The sequence below is a fragment of the Pyrus communis genome, chromosome 16 (assembly GCF_963583255.1).
Source record: "Pyrus communis chromosome 16, drPyrComm1.1, whole genome shotgun sequence".
NCBI lineage: Eukaryota > Viridiplantae > Streptophyta > Magnoliopsida > Rosales > Rosaceae > Pyrus > Pyrus communis.
This window is the reverse complement of record NC_084818.1, coordinates 486,592-503,477: the sequence shown is the minus strand read 5'-3', so window position 1 is coordinate 503,477 and position 16,886 is coordinate 486,592. Positions and strand designations below refer to the sequence as shown.

General features: G+C 39.9%; 5 protein-coding genes across 5 annotated transcripts; 3 read left to right on the top strand and 2 right to left on the bottom strand.

The window, feature by feature from the left end:
* The first annotated feature begins 1,568 nt into the window (after positions 1-1,568).
* LOC137720538 (UNC93-like protein 1) lies at positions 1,569-3,875 on the top strand. Its single transcript, XM_068459622.1, has 2 exons — positions 1,569-3,184; positions 3,369-3,875. The coding sequence occupies exons 1-2, from the start codon at positions 2,028-2,030 to the stop codon at positions 3,598-3,600; spliced, it is 1,389 nt and encodes a 462-aa protein (XP_068315723.1). The 5' UTR covers positions 1,569-2,027; the 3' UTR covers positions 3,601-3,875.
* A 4,269-nt stretch (positions 3,876-8,144) lies between these two features.
* On the top strand, positions 8,145-9,947 carry LOC137720255 (UNC93-like protein 1). The gene is made up of 2 exons (XM_068459297.1): positions 8,145-9,430; positions 9,615-9,947. The coding sequence occupies exons 1-2, from the start codon at positions 8,274-8,276 to the stop codon at positions 9,844-9,846; spliced, it is 1,389 nt and encodes a 462-aa protein (XP_068315398.1). The 5' UTR covers positions 8,145-8,273; the 3' UTR covers positions 9,847-9,947.
* Positions 9,948-10,423: 476 nt separating this feature from the next.
* On the bottom strand, positions 10,424-10,927 carry LOC137721028 (cytosolic calcium-binding protein 1-like). Its single transcript, XM_068460151.1, has one exon. The coding sequence runs from the start codon at positions 10,925-10,927 to the stop codon at positions 10,424-10,426; it is 504 nt and encodes a 167-aa protein (XP_068316252.1).
* Positions 10,928-12,725: 1,798 nt separating this feature from the next.
* Positions 12,726-13,151, top strand: LOC137721026 (uncharacterized). The gene has a single exon (XM_068460150.1). The coding sequence runs from the start codon at positions 12,726-12,728 to the stop codon at positions 13,149-13,151; it is 426 nt and encodes a 141-aa protein (XP_068316251.1).
* A 559-nt stretch (positions 13,152-13,710) lies between these two features.
* LOC137719430 (probable ribonuclease P/MRP protein subunit POP5) lies at positions 13,711-15,839 on the bottom strand. Its single transcript, XM_068458468.1, has 4 exons — positions 15,509-15,839; positions 14,653-14,840; positions 14,440-14,577; positions 13,711-14,189 (listed from the first exon to the last, which is right to left on the bottom strand). Exons 2-4 carry the CDS (start codon positions 14,828-14,830, stop codon positions 14,041-14,043), a joined length of 465 nt encoding a protein of 154 aa, XP_068314569.1. The 5' UTR covers positions 14,831-14,840; positions 15,509-15,839; the 3' UTR covers positions 13,711-14,040.
* Positions 15,840-16,886: the final 1,047 nt, after the last annotated feature.

Genomic DNA, 16,886 nt, shown 5'->3' with positions numbered 1-16,886 from the left:
TATGAGCAGTAGATCAGGTTTCCTTTGGCCCGTTAAATTTCGGAGGCCGCCTTACTTGTGGTGTGTATTTGCTGGTAGGTGACTGGATTGGGCTGTCTAAATCCTAATCTATGTTTTTATGACATGTTAAAAGCCTTCTGGAGTTTTAACCACTCGAGCAACGCTCGAGCAGTGCTTGAGAGGCCTCGGTGGGGGTCCGAGTGCCACTTGAAGGGGCCTCGACAGGGCTCGAGCATTGCTTCGGATTATCTTGACGGGTTTTCGTCATATTGTTAAACGTCTTTTAGTAAGGAAGGGTCGTAATCGTGGAGCAATAATGTGTTTGATTTTCGGATACCTCGTCCCAGATTTTGATTTGATACTTTATGTGTTCGTTGGATCTTGTTGCAGATTAGGATCTACTTCCCAAAACTATAGTAGAAAATGGTGTACAGCCAAAGTCTATAATCTTGAAACGTGCGTCATCCCTGTATCCTTTCCACAACCCTATTGCTGGTGGTCCGTTCTTCGACCACCATAAGCACTGATGAAAAGTCAATCACGTCTTGTTAAAATTTGTATGATTATTTTGGAATATTAATACAGTAATACTCTCGGCGTATGTAAACATTTAAGTCATCATGATATTGTGTTTGTATCTTAAGTCAGTCGCACAACAGTAATAATTGAACTCTGAACAAGATTATAAAAGTTGCTTGAGTAATGAACTTATTTAACAAAAACTCATTCATTTGGGAGACCAAGTTTACAATTGTCGAATGTTTTTTTTTTTTTCCACAAACCAACAAAAACAATAATCTTCTTCTCAAGAACGCTCAATAACTTCCAATTGAAATGAGTTTTTATTCCTTTTATTTTCTTCCAAATGAAACTAATTAGTGATTTCATCATAATAATCTACTTTCTATAGACGGAAAAATTCACAGAACGTATTGAAATGAGTTTTTGGTCGATCAGGAATTGCAGCCAGCCGCCCTGCCGTTTACCGAGCTAATAATGCCAAATGCTTCAACATCACTTGCTGCGTTTGCGTTTGATGGGTTTGTCAATGTCAGCAGCAAATTTAGACTTTTCTGTGAAGTATGCCAAACAAGTTGAAAACAACATAGCCACTCTTAATTTATTAAAATTTCTCCCTCGCGCTTGGGAAGGAATATACAATTACTTGATTATCTATGCCTGCATAATCATATTAGACAAACCAAGTTTAATTAATTACTGAATTATTTGATGTTTCGGAAAATAGAAGATTATACGTTGCAGACGTGAGTTTAAGTTGGTTAAGATATTGTTCTCGTTTTTTACCCAACTTCGAATCATGCTCTTAATAATAAATAATACATCGTTATTATGGAGAAAATTTTCAATTATCGGAAACATGGCCTGACACACCAATAAAATAGAATTATACGTAATATGTTATCCGTACGTCTTTATTTCTTTCACGCTCACATCATCAAAGTTGTTTTGGATCTTCACACTTTTGTCTCTCTTTTCTTGGACCATGAATCAAGGACAGTTTGGCATTGACATATACTCATATGCCCATTCCCACTTGGGAATTAAAATACAAGATTCTCTTCCACCCATAATCTAACGAATGATTAAAAATTTGAAACTGTGATTTTTTTATGCATATTCATATCCCGTCCCGTCGGGATTAAGGATTTATAATCCGACTTTTCTCAGCATCATTCTCACACGCCCCGCTGGACTCTGAAAGCCCAGACAAAGCGTGGACTCCAGAAAATGTCATTTGTAATGCATTCTTTGTCCAATCCAAGGGTCCTTGTCCGTTTTGACCCTTGCAATTAGTCCCGGACTATTCGTCGCGAGCTAAATCCATCTGCTAACCACAACCACATATGTAAGTTCATCCTTTCTACTCTCCACTCAAATCCCGTAAATTAGATTAGTTTAGAATATTGCTCTTAAAAATCTCGGATCCCAATTCCATTTGGCGTTCAAAGGGAGGAACTTTGTAATCAAAATCACATAAAGTCGTAAAATTTATCATCTGGGATTCGATGGTTTCCGAAGGAGTGGAAGAATCGGGAGGCACGGAGGTGCCCCAGTCGAAATTCAGGTACAACTCGCCGTTTGTCCAAGTGAGTTTGATCGGATTGGTCTGTTTCTGCTGCCCTGGCATGTTCAACGCCCTCTCTGGCATGGGCGGCGGAGGCCAGGTCGACCCGACTGCCTCCAACAACGCCTCCACCGCCCTCTATACCACCTTCGCCGTCTTCGGCATCCTCGGTGGCGGCATCTACAATATCCTCGGCCCCCGCCTCACTCTCCTCTCCGCCTGCTCCACCTACGTCCTCTACGCCGGCTCTTTCCTCTACTACAACCACCACAAGCACCAGGCTTTCGCTATTGTCGCCGGAGCAATCCTCGGAATCGGCGCCGGCCTCCTCTGGGCCGGCCAAGGCGCCATCATGACGTCATACCCTCCCCCGAACCGAAAGGGGACATACATCTCGATTTTCTGGAGCATTTTCAACATGGGTGGCGTCATCGGTGGACTAATTCCCTTCATCCTTAATTACCACCGGAGCGAAGCGGCTTCCGTCAACGACGCAACTTACATTGGGTTCATGATTTTCATGTCCATTGGGACTCTTTTATCCCTCGGTATCCTGCCCCCCAGCAAAGTTGTCCGGGACGACGGGACTAAATGTACGGACATTCAGTACTCAGATGTTACGACTGAGGCCATTGAGATTGCCAAGCTGTTTACAAATTGGCAAATGCTTCTTATAATCCCGGCTGCTTGGTCGAGCAATTTTTTCTACACGTACCAGTTCAACAACGTCAATCAAATTATGTTTAATCTGAGGACTAGAGGATTGAACAATGTGTTCTACTGGGGAGCGCAAATGTTGGGGTCCGTCGGGATTGGATACGTTATGGATTTCAGCTTCAAGAGCAGGAGGATGAGGGGTTTCGCAGGCATTTCAGTGGTTGGTGTTCTCGGGACTACAATTTGGATTGGCGGACTTGTCAACCAGCTCAACTACTCTCGCAGTGATTTGCCTGAGAAATTGGATTTTAAGGACTCTGGCTCTGCTTTCGCAGGACCGTTCGTGTTGTATTTTAGTTTTGGGCTGCTTGATGCCATGTTCCAGAGCATGGTTTACTGGGTCATTGGAGCCTTGGCTGATAACTCTGAAATTCTAAGCAGGTAACAGGATATTCCTTGCTTCTCAAGTTTTTAGTTTCTCAATGATCTTCGTGCGTTTAGGCATTTTTTCGTGCGCAGGCATGGACAATCCTATCTAATCCTGCGCACGAAATGTGGCCTTAGTTACAGTCACAGAACAAAGTGTGATGCTCAAAACTCATAATTTTGTGCATGTTTTGTACAGGTATGTTGGATTCTACAAGGGAATACAGAGTGCAGGGGCAGCAGTTGCTTGGCAAGTCGACACGCGCAAGGCATCCTTCCTCTCCCAATTGGTTACCAATTTCGCGCTCAACACCGTGAGTTATCCGCTGCTCGTGGTTCTGATCTTGCTGGCCGTGAAGGATGAAGGTATGGCTGATGTGGAGGAATTTACCAAGGAGAAGGTTGCTGAGACTGTAGCCTCAGAGAAGTGATCATGATGATTTAATTAGCAGATCAAATTAGTCATAAGCCATCCGAATATTTGTTTTAATTACACGTTCATACAATCGAATCTTCACAAATTAGTGTATCATGTTCAAATTGTCAAGTATTTTACTGAGTTATCAAAGTTCATGATTTGAAAAAATGTTGGAATGATTCATTCCTGAGCACAGGCCTGCTTCTGTCATGCTTAGAAATTCAATGATCTCCAGTTTTCAAACGGGCACCTAAGGCTAAGGGAATGAATATTGGCGTAGGTCAGTTGCTCACTTGCACCTGAGTTTAAATCCGACTCTCCATAGAAAGGAAATGGCGGTTGTAATTAACATTATCTGTGACAAATATTATTCTTAAAACGTACATGATCAATATATAATTATGGCATGTACGTATAAATTAAATAAAATACAGGATTTTCACTACTTTTGGAGTCACAAAAATTGATCAGACACAAAGTGCGCCAATATCCATCGTCAACACTGTTGTTGCACCTCATGGCTTTAGGGTTCTTGTTTTTTGGGATACATTAATTAATGCATAGCTGAATTTTGAAAATGTTTTAAAATTATTGAAATTATTTTCGGTACAAATTGATGCGTTACAAAAGCACTTAGGTACTTTTTGGAGCAACACCAAATATATATTTTTTGTAAGAAGTACTTAGACGTTTTTCTAAGATCCACTTGATTTATACTAAGAATTGGTTTCAAAAATATTTTTACCAAAAACAGTTTCAGTCATTTCAAAAACACTTTCAAACAAATCTTTAATCACTCAAAGCGACACTTGAGTGGTTCTTGAGAGGGGCCTCGTGGGGGTTTAAGTGCCGCTTGAGGGCATCGAGAGGGCTCAAGCATTTGTGTTTTAACTTTCACGTACGTGGTCCTCGATTTCGACTCGATACTTGATGTCTTTGTCGGATCTTGTGGTAGATTAGCATCTACTTCCACAAACTACAGTAGAAAATGGTGTTTAACATCACCATCTGGCATGTGCGTTTGCGTTTGAAGGTTACGTCGGATTGGGATTGCCTCCGGATCCTAGCTTGCGGAACCAACTGACCAGACGATCATCTTGCCGTGTTTTGCATGATTTTTTTTTAATTTTTTAATTTTTTATATTTAAATTGATTCTTGGCTACATAATAAAAAATAGAAGGATGAGATCTTTGGTCAGTTGACTCCGTACAGTGGGATCCAGAGGTGATCTCAGTCCGGTTATATCAACATCAAATTCAGACTTTTCTGTGCTATACGCCAAACAAGTTCAAAACAACAAGCCACTCTTACTTAACAATTACTCCCTTAGGCTTGGGGAAAAAAAATACAATTATTCGATGGGTAATGCTAGGAAGATATTTGGTTTAAAAATTTAGTCGTCCTAACATTATTCTTACTTGATTATTTGGGCTTGTAAATTAGACATAAACGAAGTTTAATTAATTATTGAATCATTTGATGTTATGAAAAACAAGAGACTAGGATTATACGTTGCTGATGTGGAGCTTAAGTTAGTTACGATATTGTTTCCACTTTTTACCCAACTTCGAGTCATGCTCTTAATAATAAAGAATACACCGCTTTTGTAAAGAGATTTTTTTGTATGTTGGGAACACTAATACACTAAATATAAGTGCAATAACACAATTAGTTAGAAACTTAAAAAAAAAAAAAAAATTACATTTGATGTACCGAACCATGTTTCTGTCACTCTAAAAAATTTCTAGCTAGTGTCTTTATTTTAGTAGCACTTGTACCATCTAAGTTGTTTTTGTTCTTCATACTTTGTCTCTCTTTTCTTACACCATGAATCAAGGACTATGTGGCATGGACGTATAGTTTTTCCCACATGGGGATTAACAATACAAGATTCCTTTCCACCTATGTAGGATTCTAACAAATGATACCGAATCCCTGAATTCAAATTGAAGTAAGATATTATTTTTTATGGATATTCAAATCCCGTCCCGCCGGGATAAAGGTTTTATAATCCGATTTGACCCTTGCAATTAGTCCCGGACAAATATCATCCCGAGCTAAATCCATCGGCTAATCACAGCCACATGTCAGTTCATCACTCTTTATCCGTAATTTTATAGAAAAACTAATGAAAATAAATTGAAAACTTTGAGTTTTAACGATAAAGATAAAATAAATAGCGAAGTGAATAATATCATGATTGACTTTTTAGAATAAAAATATGATTTTTTTGTTAAAATAAACAATACCAGAAACTTTTTGTTAAAATCCTTTAATTTTATTGCTTTCCACTCTCCACTCAAATCCCGCTTCTAGTAAATTAGATTAGTTTAGAATAATGGAAAAAAAAGCCGAATTCCCAAATTCTCAAAAAGTCGTTAAATTTATATCTAGGATATGGGTGTCGAAGGAGTGGAAGAATCGGGAGGCACGAAGGTGCTCCAATCGAAATTCAGGTACAACTCGCCTTTTGTTCAAGTGAGTCTCATTGGATCGGTCTGTTTCTGCTGCTCTGGCATGTTCAACGCCCTCTCCGGCACAGAGTTTGACTTCTCTCAGTTGTTTGCCAATTCAACCAGTTACTGGGTCCTTTCACACCAGACATTTTTCATCGTTGGATGCCTTTGTTGTTGTTTTAGCCAGAAGGTAAGACATGTCCACTTAATATGAGCAGTAGATCAGGTTTCCTTTGGCCCGTTAAATTTCGAAGGCTGCCTTACTTGTGGTGTGTATTTGCTGGTAGGTGACTGGATTGGGCTGTCTAAATCCTAATCTATGTTTTTATGACATGTTAAAAGCCTTCTGGAGTTTTAACCACTCAAGCAGTGCTTAAGAGGCCTCGGTGGGGGTCCGAGTGCCACTTGAAGGGGCCTCGACAGGGCTCGAGCATTGCTTCGGATTATCTTGACGGGTTTTCGTCATATTGTTAAACGTCTTTTAGTAAGGAAGGGTCGTAATCGTGGAGCAATAATGTGTTTGACTTTCGGATACCTCGTCCCAGATTTCGATTTGATACTTTATGTGTTCGTTGGATCTTGTTGCATATTAGGATCTACTTCCCAAAACTATAGTAGAAAATGGTGTACAGCCAAAGTCTATAATCTTGAAACGTGCGTCATCCCTGTATCCTTTCCACAACCCTATTGCTGGTGGTCCGTTCTTGGACCACCATAAGCACTGATGAAAAGTCAATCACATCTTATTAAAATTTGTATGATTATTTTGAAATATTAATACAGTAATACTCTCGGCGTATGTAAACATTTAAGTCATCATGATATTGTGTTTGTATCTTAAGTCAGTCGCACAACAGTAATAATTGAACTCTGAACAAGATTATAAAAGTTGCTTGAGTAATGAACTTATTTAACAAAAACTCATTCATTTGGGAGACCAAGTTTACAATTGTCGAATGTTTTTTTTTTTTTTCCACAAACCAACAAAAACAATAATCTTCTTCTCAAGAAAGCTCAATAACTTCCTATTGAAATGAGTTTTTATTCCTTTTATTTTCTTCAAAATGAAACTAATTAGTGATTTCATCATAATAATCTACTTTTTATAGACCGAAAAATTCACAGAACGTATTGAAATGAGTTTTTGGTCGATCAGGAATTGCAGCCAGCCGCCCTGCTGTTTACTGAGCTAATAATGCCAAATGCTTCAACATCACTTGCTGCGTTTGCGTTTGATGGGTTTGTCAATGTCAGCAGCAAATTTAGACTTTTCTGTGAAGTATGCCAAACAAGTTGAAAACAACATAGCTACTCTTAATTTATTAAAATTTCTCCCTCGCGCTTGGGAAGGAATATACAATTACTTGGTTATCTATGCCTGCATAATCATATTAGACAAACCAAGTTTAATTAATTACTGAATTATTTGATGTTTCGGAAAATAGAAGATTATACGTTGCAGACGTGAGTTTAAGTTGGTTAAGATATTGTTTCCATTTTTTACCCAACTTCAAATCATGCTCTTCATAATAAATAATACATCGTTATTATGAAGAGATTTTTCAATTATCAAAAACATAGCATGATACACCAATAAAATAGAATTATACGTAATATTTTATCCGTGCGTCTTTATTTCTTTAACGCTCACACCATCAAAGTTGTTTTGGATCTTCACACTTTTGTCTCTCTTTTCTTGGACCATGAATCAAGGACAGTTTGGCATTTGACATATACTCATATGCCCATTCCCACTTGGGAATTAAAATAAAAGATTCTCTTCCACCCATAATCTAACGAATGATTAAAAATTTGAAACTGTGATTTTTTTTATGCATATTCATATCCCGTCCCGTCGGGATTAAGGATTTATAATCCGACTTTTCTCAGCATCATTCTCACACGCCCCGCTCGACTCTGAAGGCCCAGACAAAGCGTGGACTCCAGAAAATGTCATTTGTTATGCATTCTTTGTCCAATCCAAGGGTCCTTGTCCGTTTTGACCCTTGCAATTAGTCCCGGACTATTTCGTCCCGAGCTAAATCCATCTGCTAACCACAACCACATATGTCAGTTCATCCTTTCTACTCTCCACTAAAATCCCGTAAATTAGATTAGTTTAGAATATTGCTCTAAAAAATCTCGGATCCCAATTCCATTTGGCGTTCAAAGGGAGGAACTTTGTAATCAAAATCACGTAAAGTCGAAAAATTTATCATCTGGGATTCGATGGTTTCCGAAGGAGTGGAAGAATCGGGAGGCACGGAGGTGCCCCAGTCGAAATTCAGGTACAACTCGCCGTTTGTCCAAGTGAGTTTGATCGGATTGGTCTGTTTCTGCTGCCCTGGCATGTTCATGGCCCTCGCTGGCATGGGCGGCGGAGGCCAGGTCGACCCGACTGCCTCCAACAACGCCTCCACCGCCCTCTATGCCACCTTCGCCGTCTTCGGCATCCTCGGTGGCGGCATCTACAATATCCGCGGCCCCCGCCTCACTCTCCTCTCCGCCTGCTCCACCTACGTCCTCTACGCCGGCTCTTTCCTCTACTACAACCACCACAAGCACCAGGCTTTCGCTATTGTCGCCGGAGCAATCCTCGGAATCGGCGCCGGCCTCCTCTGGGCCGGCCAAGGCGCCATCATGACGTCATACCCTCCCCCGAACCGAAAGGGGACATACGTCTCGATTTTCTGGAGCATTTTCAGCATGGGTGGCGTCATCGGTGGACTAATTCCCTTCATCCTTAATTACCACCGGAGCGAAGCGGCTTCCGTCAACGACGCAACTTACATTGGGTTCATGATTTTCATGTCCATTGGGACTCTTTTATCCCTCGGTATCCTGCCCGCCAGCAAAGTTGTCCGGGACGACGGGACTAAATGTACGGACATTCAGTACTCAGATGTTACGACTGAGGCCATTGAGATTGCCAAGCTGTTTACAAATTGGCAAATGCTTCTTATAATCCCGGCTGCTTGGTCGAGCAATTTTTTCTACACCTACCAGTTCAACAACGTCAATCAAATTATGTTTAATCTGAGGACTAGAGGATTGAACAATGTGTTGTACTGGGGAGCGCAAATGTTGGGGTCCGTCGGGATTGGATACGTTATGGATTTCAGCTTCAAGAGCAGGAGGATGAGGGGCTTCGCGGGCATTTCAGTGGTTGGTGTTCTCGGGACTACAATTTGGATTGGCGGACTTGTCAACCAGCTCAACTACTCTCGCAGTGATTTGCCTGAGAAGTTGGATTTTAAGGACTCCGGCTCTGCTTTCGCAGGACCCTTCGTGTTGTATTTTAGTTTTGGGCTGCTTGATGCCATGTTCCAGAGCATGGTTTACTGGGTCATTGGAGCCTTGGCTGATAACTCTGAAATTCTAAGCAGGTAACTGTATATTCCTTGCTTCTCAAGTTTTTAATTTCTCAATGATCTTCGTGCGTTTAGGCATTTTGTCGTGCGCAGGCGTGGACAATCCTATCCAATCCTGCGCACGAAATGTGGCCTTAGTTACAGTCACAGAACAAAGTGTGATGCTGAAAACTCATAATTTTGTGCATGTTTTGTACAGGTATGTTGGATTCTACAAGGGAATACAGAGTGCAGGGGCAGCAGTTGCTTGGCAAGTCGACACGCGCAAGGCATCCTTCCTCTCCCAATTGGTTACCAATTTCGCGCTCAACACCGTGAGTTATCCGCTGCTCGTGGTTCTGATCTTGCTGGCCGTGAAGGATGAAGGTAAGGCTGATGTGGAGGAATTTACCAAGGAGAAGGTTGCTGAGACTGTAGCCTCAGAGAAGTGATCATGATGATTTAATTAGCAGATCAAATTAGTCATAAGCCATCCGAATATTTGTTTTAATTACACGTTCATACAATCGAATCTTCACAAATTAGTGTATCATGTTCAAATTGTCAAGTATTTTACTGAGTTATCAAAGTTCATGATTTGAAAAAATGTTGGAATGATTCGTTCCTAAGCACAGGCCTGCTTCTGTCATGCTTAGAAATTCAATGATCTCCAGTTTTCAAACGGGCACCTAAGGCTAAGGGAATGAATATTGGCGTAGGTCAGTTGCTCACTTGCACCTGAGTTTGAATCCGACTCTCCATAGAAAGGAAATGGCGGTTGTAATTTACATTATCTGTGACAAATTTTATTCTTAAAACGTACATGATCAATATATAATTCTGGCATGTACATAAAAATTAAATAAAATACGGGATTTTCACTACTTTTGGAGTCCCAAAAATTCATCAGACACAAAGTGCGCCAATATCCATCGTCAACACTGTTGTTACACCTCATGGCTTTAGGGTTCTTGTTTTTTGGGATACATTAATTAATGCATAGCCGGATTGGAAGCGCGTGCGATGCGATTAAACAGTGACAAGAGGTGCATCTTTAGCCTTGTCCTCTGAGGCGACAGGAGCTGCTGCCTTTGCTACATCCTCCTCTGTGGCCTTTGGTTTGATATCCGCCGCTGGCTTCTCTTCTTTCGCCTTCGGTGCAGGCTCCTCCACCAGCTCTTTCTCCTTGGTCTCCTTCACAGCCTCAACGAGATTGATCTCCGCTAGTTGCTTGACAGCAACTTCCGCTTCCTCTTTTGGCTTCTTGGTTGCTACCACCTCAGCCTCTGCCGCAACAGCAGGTGCGGCCGCAGCCTCAGCCTCCTCTTCCTTTGGCTTTGAGAGGTCTATCAATGGTGCTTCATTGGTGGTCTCCTCTTGTTTTGCAGCCTCGGTGGTAGTAGCAGTGGTGCTAGTAGTAGTGGCCTCGCCCTCCTGAGGACCATCAGCCTTCTTGGGGCTGGTGGTCTCGCTGGGGAGGGCCTCTGGGCGAGGGGTGTCGAACTCCTTTGGCTTGCTCGCACAGCCTCCCATGATTTGATTGGGTCGATGGGACGAGTGAGCGAGTCTCTGGAGTTGGACGCGGGGGTCCTGAATTAGGTATTTATCAAAGGAGAGGAGGGTGTTTGAGGCTGAGGGAAAATGTTTTAGGACAGAAAGGGTTCATATAGTGGAAGATGGGTCTTATGTTTAGGAGAAATCGTTGGTCATCAGCCTGGCAATTACCTGCAATTTGGTACCAACATTCTCTTCTGTATAAATATTCCATGACTTTTTCAAACCCGACAACTCTATTTCTCTGTCTCCTCCGATTTTCTTGCTGGGAAATTAGAGGATGGTGGTCTTCCAGTTCGTTAATACCGTTGGTCGTTTTCCAATTTTGTGCGGCTGCCCCCTTCACCAAGTGTCCCTTGTTCCAACATTTTAGATCAACGACGCCTAGAAAAACAAAAACAATTAACTACTAAACTGAGATTATTAAGAAAGTTACTTGAAATATATATATATATATATATATATATATATGATTGTTTGCTTGCGGACCAAGCTAATGGGATGGCTGAGTTGATATATATATATATATATATATATGATTGTTTGCTTGCGGACCAAGCTAATGGGATGGCTGAGTTGAGGGTGATCGAATGAGTTAAACTCGCGGACAATGTCTTCAAGTGTACTCATTTTAAATTTCATTCTAATCAGATGATATATATATATATATCTCGCGGTAACAAAAATGTCTTGGAGCTCGTTCTAACGATGATAGCATCTCTAATAAAAATATGTAAACATGTTTTGTCTTTAGCGGAATAATGTATACTTGAGGATATAAATGTGTAAATTTGGTCTCATCATATTTTAAAAATATTTGTAAATATACATATGACCGTTTAATTAAAAGAATAAGAAATTTAAGAATTAGTTAAACGAATAATTGATCTTGGTGCTTAATTTAGTATTACAAATATAATCGTTTGATTAAAGGGATACACTTATCTAATTAGCTGACTTAGCTCGTACATAAACATAATATTAGCAATCCATAAGGCAGTGTGTCTTCTTCGTTTCTTGTTAATATAGAGACATATTTATACTAAAAAATAAAAACTTAGGTTAAGTCACACAATACGTCAATGTCAATCGTAATAATCAGTTATCGAACTTAAAATCTCTTAGAACATAATTCATTTGAGTTTTTGGAAAAGGAAAAAGGAAAAAAAAATGTATATTTGGTAAAAAGAAATGGCATACGCGCCAAAATCCTCTATCATTACACGTAAAAAGAAGCGGGGACAATGGCTATCCCAAAAATCCGGCCGATATTAGCGTTCAGTGTCCAAATCCATCATAAGCAAAACCGAAACCGTAGATGCACAAATCGAACTCAAATTTAGGAGGCACATTACGCGTCCGATCTTTGTTCCCTTCATTAAACACCGAAAAATTAGGGATCAAACTGGAAGTTAAGCTAACCATCTCCCTAATTATACCAGAAATGGAGGGGATATATTGAGTAAGTAGTCAAAAGGGAAGAACATTCCCATGGTAAACTCAGATTCGGGAACTTCATAATTAAACCGCAAAACCTAACCTGACCTGATTTGGAGAATCAAATCTCTCAAATTTGGGGAAGGTTCAGGGAGCAAGAAGAAGATCGACAAGGATTTTTGGGGAGCTGAGGTGAGATGATTTTCTGGGAAGAAAGGTTTGGCAAAGATCATTTTCTTTGCGAAATATAAAGGCGAGCTTGACTTCGCTTTTCTTTCGGAATTCATCTGCTTTACGAAAGAAAAGGAAAAAGCTCGCCTTTGCGGGGTAGATTGATCTAATGGATGCCCATTTCGCGAAATCGGTACCTGTCCCCCTCATCCTCCTAAGCCTCTTCCCAATCTTTGTCTTCTGTTCCTTTTCCACAGTTCAATCCGACCACGAATCATCAACGATCATTAATCTCCGATTGCCCTCAGATGCCACGTCTGCGGATCGATGCAGCGCACTACTGGAGTCACCCTTGTCCCGCCCCATGTGTCCGGTAAACTGCTTTAGACCTGACCCGGTGTGTGGGGTGGACGGGGTGACCTACTGGTGTGGGTGCCAAGAGGCACAGTGTGCCGGTGTCAAAGTGGCAAAATTAGGGTTTTGTGAAGTTGGCAGTGGGGGTTCTGCAGGCCCTCTCTCCGCTCAGGCGCTGCTTTTGGTTCACATTGTTTGGCTGATCGTCCTCGGCTTCTCGGTTCTTTTCGGGCTTTTCTGAGTCGACAAAGACGACCTAGTTGATGATGACGATTTGGCTGATTTCTTGGAGGTCAAGAAAAGCTTTAATCTTTTTAATCTTCTTGCAATGCAGAGACCGTATATTTCAATTGTGATCAGAAACACACAGACAGACAAAGGACATGAGGACATGCGTGTTGTGCAAGAAATTCTTGATCTTTTGTATTTTAATTAATTTTTTCTTGATTAGGTTATCTTTGATATGGTAACGGCCTCTCTTACTGGAGATTCATTGATTTGTAGAGGAGGATACAAATACAAGTTTGTGCTTACATTTTGATCATTTGTATTTGTACATGCAAGAAAATCGAATTAACAGCTTTTTTTTAAAAAAATTAGCCAAGTTAGCTTGGATTTTCATATAAACATTCGTCCCTCCTTCGTTGAAATGAAAATATGCTCATACTTTATGTGAAAAATGCAGATGAGAATTTACGTCTGCATGCATTAAGAAAAATATTATAAGCGATTTAGAAGCGGATTTAGCATTTACTAAGTTATACAATTATTTGACAAGTAACACGATTCTATATGCTTCATCCATTTAAAGTATAATTATAGTAAAAATTCATTCAATCATTTTTCTCTTCAACCTGATCCCTCAAAGAGTGAATGGATGTTGTATCTGCCGAAAGCTTATCATCCTCTATTACTTCACCAGCATAGACAAAATTTACACAAGGCGAAGAAGCCTAGGAGGAGTTAAAAAATGCCACTACGGTAGCTATGTGATATCTGTAATCTGGTGCTCATTTGGTTATATGAATTAAACTCGACGTTAATTTCTACTGTATTAATTTTGGATCGGAAGAGCTGATTGATCGGAGTGGCATTTGAACACGGAATGTCACCATAGATGGAGTAGAACCTTAGTGCTCCAGGCCTTTGATCTTGTCAAGATAGTACTGCATTTTTTGAGTATCTTGAGCCGACAGATTAGATCCAACAAGCAGCTTGTGCTGTTCAAATTTTGATTCATCACACTTCAATGCGGTTTCTTTACAAGCTTTGATACTTCCTGATACAAAGAAAATGAAAGAAATCATTGGTATTAAACTTTCTTTAACAGATGGGAAAGAAGACAACTATGTTGTGTCTTTGTGATGACAGTAACTTCAGATTAGCTTAAAAAACGAACACTACGAGATTAAATGTGACCTCTTAACCGAGCACAGTAACTGAATTCAAGAGTCAAATGAATAAGGTATTGTGCATTTTCGAAAAATATCAGCCAACCACAAGACTTGATCTGTTGTAATTCAACTCACCGCTTAGGTCCAACAAATTAAATAGAACCGGGCAATCTGCAATGCTCCTGACCATGGTAATTGCAGCCCACACTTTCTGATATTCATCCCTTGAAGCTCTAATGATACACATTCTCGTAATGTCATTCACATACTTGACTGCACAAAATTACACAGAGAAATTGAGAGAGGCCATTTTACGGAAAATTAACTGCAAGAGCGCATACTACTTACCTTGGAATGATCCAAGTGACGAAGCCAGACCGCACTCCCCAAAATTTACCAGAATGCTGTCTCGGATAGCTTTCGTGACATTGTACGAGGTAATGATAACAGGATCTTTTCTCACCAGTTCTCTATTAGGATCCAAGATAACCTCCACTACCATATACCTGTTCTTAAATCCCACCATGATCCTTTACCTGCTTACAACAAAACCGCATCTGATATATGAAATCTAATAAGAATATTAGACAAAAATATCATACGAAAAGCTCAGTAGCTAACTTAAAACTGTTTTTTCCAATCTCAAATTCAACAAACAAGTACCTTCACAGCGAAAATATGTTCAAGCAATTAACTTTATGATCGAATATGAAAGATAGAGATCGAAAACACATGGTAGAAACCTAAAAAAATTTAGAATTATCAAAACAGAAACTACTGGTTTTTTTTCTTTCCAGAATCCTGAAATTGCATAATTTCACAGAATAGTTGCTTCTTTGTGACAAAAGGTCATGGTTCGAGCCGTTAAAACAGTCTTTTTTGCCAAAACAAGAACAAGGCTACGTACATTCCCCAACCACTCACAAAGCAGAGAACTTTATTGTCTCGAGTCGCTCTTTATTTTAAGAATTTAAATCATGATAATACATACACAGAAATCATATTAGTATACACATGAAACAACTATACCATGATTAACATCAATTGAAGTATCATACTTTTATCAATTTGATTAAAAATAAACATTGAGGGGGAAAAAAACACAGTCAATGTCAAAGCCAATAATTTCCAAACCAATTCTTCAGAAAGGTGACGAATTTAAACAAAATTTAAATAATTTTACGCAGAAGAGATATAGGCAGACCTAAAATTCGAGTCTGAAACTGATATCCGAGCGCAGGGAGGAGCAAGGGTGGCGATTCAGAGACCGTAACCGTAGCAAACAGTGGAGATAGGGTGAGGAGCCAAGAGCAACGGAGCTAGCCGGGTTGAAAAATGGTTTTCGGGTCAAGATCCACAACCTAAACTCAAAAGAGAGATCCACTGCGCGAGCAACCCGACTGTTCGTTACATGTGCTCTACAGGCCACACTGCATCTTTCTTCCCAACGGGCCCATTTTTCTTTTGATTTGGAACACAGGCGTTGCGTTCGGTTCGAATGGCATGGTTTTCAGTATGCCTCCAGATAAGGCCCCACTAGTACTAGTCCGGCTAGTTAGTGAGCGGTTCTATCGGGTGAGAAGCGGGCCGGGCAGACGGGTGGGCATCTCCCGCAACGCAAGCTGCATTGTTCGCCACCACCGGAGAAGCAAAAGATTCGAGGGCCCGAGGTCCGGAATTGTGAATTTGGGCCCGTGGGAGTTAGGAACAGCCCAGCGAGGAAGACGGGGAGAAACAGACGTGGCGAATGGTGGTTCGTGTAAAAAGTCATAGAGGGAGAAAGAGAGGGAGAGCGTTTGAGTCGTTACGAAGAAGAGAAAGACCGTTGGAGGCGGGACCGGAAACTCATGACACTCCGACCTCGAGCTTCACATTTTTTTTAAATATATATACATTTTTGGATTATATTTTAAAATATCAAATACTTAGGTCTGATCAGGATCTCGTATTTTTTATTTTATGTCATATCTCAACTAATTAATAAAATATTTATTGTCAATTAAAATTTTATGAAAATATCAATTTAACATTCTAATTAAAAACAGAATATGAATAAGAAATATGAGACAGAAATGTAATTTTATACAACTAAATTTTGTTTTTTTGTTTTCAAAGCCTCACATACATATAATCATAACATATTTCTAACTAAAAATAAATAAAAAAAAAGCTTCCCACTTTCACATTCTCTATCGCTCTCTTTCTCTCTCCTTCTATTTCAAAAACAAAAATAAAAAATTTTCTCACATACTTTGTGTGTGCCCATACAAGTACCAATAATAATAAAAGGAGACGGATAATGTCACTACTTTTTTATATAATTTTGACACATTTTTATGTGAAGTTCATTTTGTAACGTATTTCGATTATCGACAATAAAAAGAGACATGTATTGCAATATCGTTGATTTATAATATCATGCAACAATAGAAGGCGGATCTAGTATTTGTTTAAAGAAAATAGATAATATGCTTGGATTATCCACTTTTGTAGGTGAACCCTTTGAAAAGTCAAGTCCACTTGAGAAATTGGGTCGCATTTTAAACAGGAAAAAAAGGGGCACGAAGTGAATTTCAACCGCA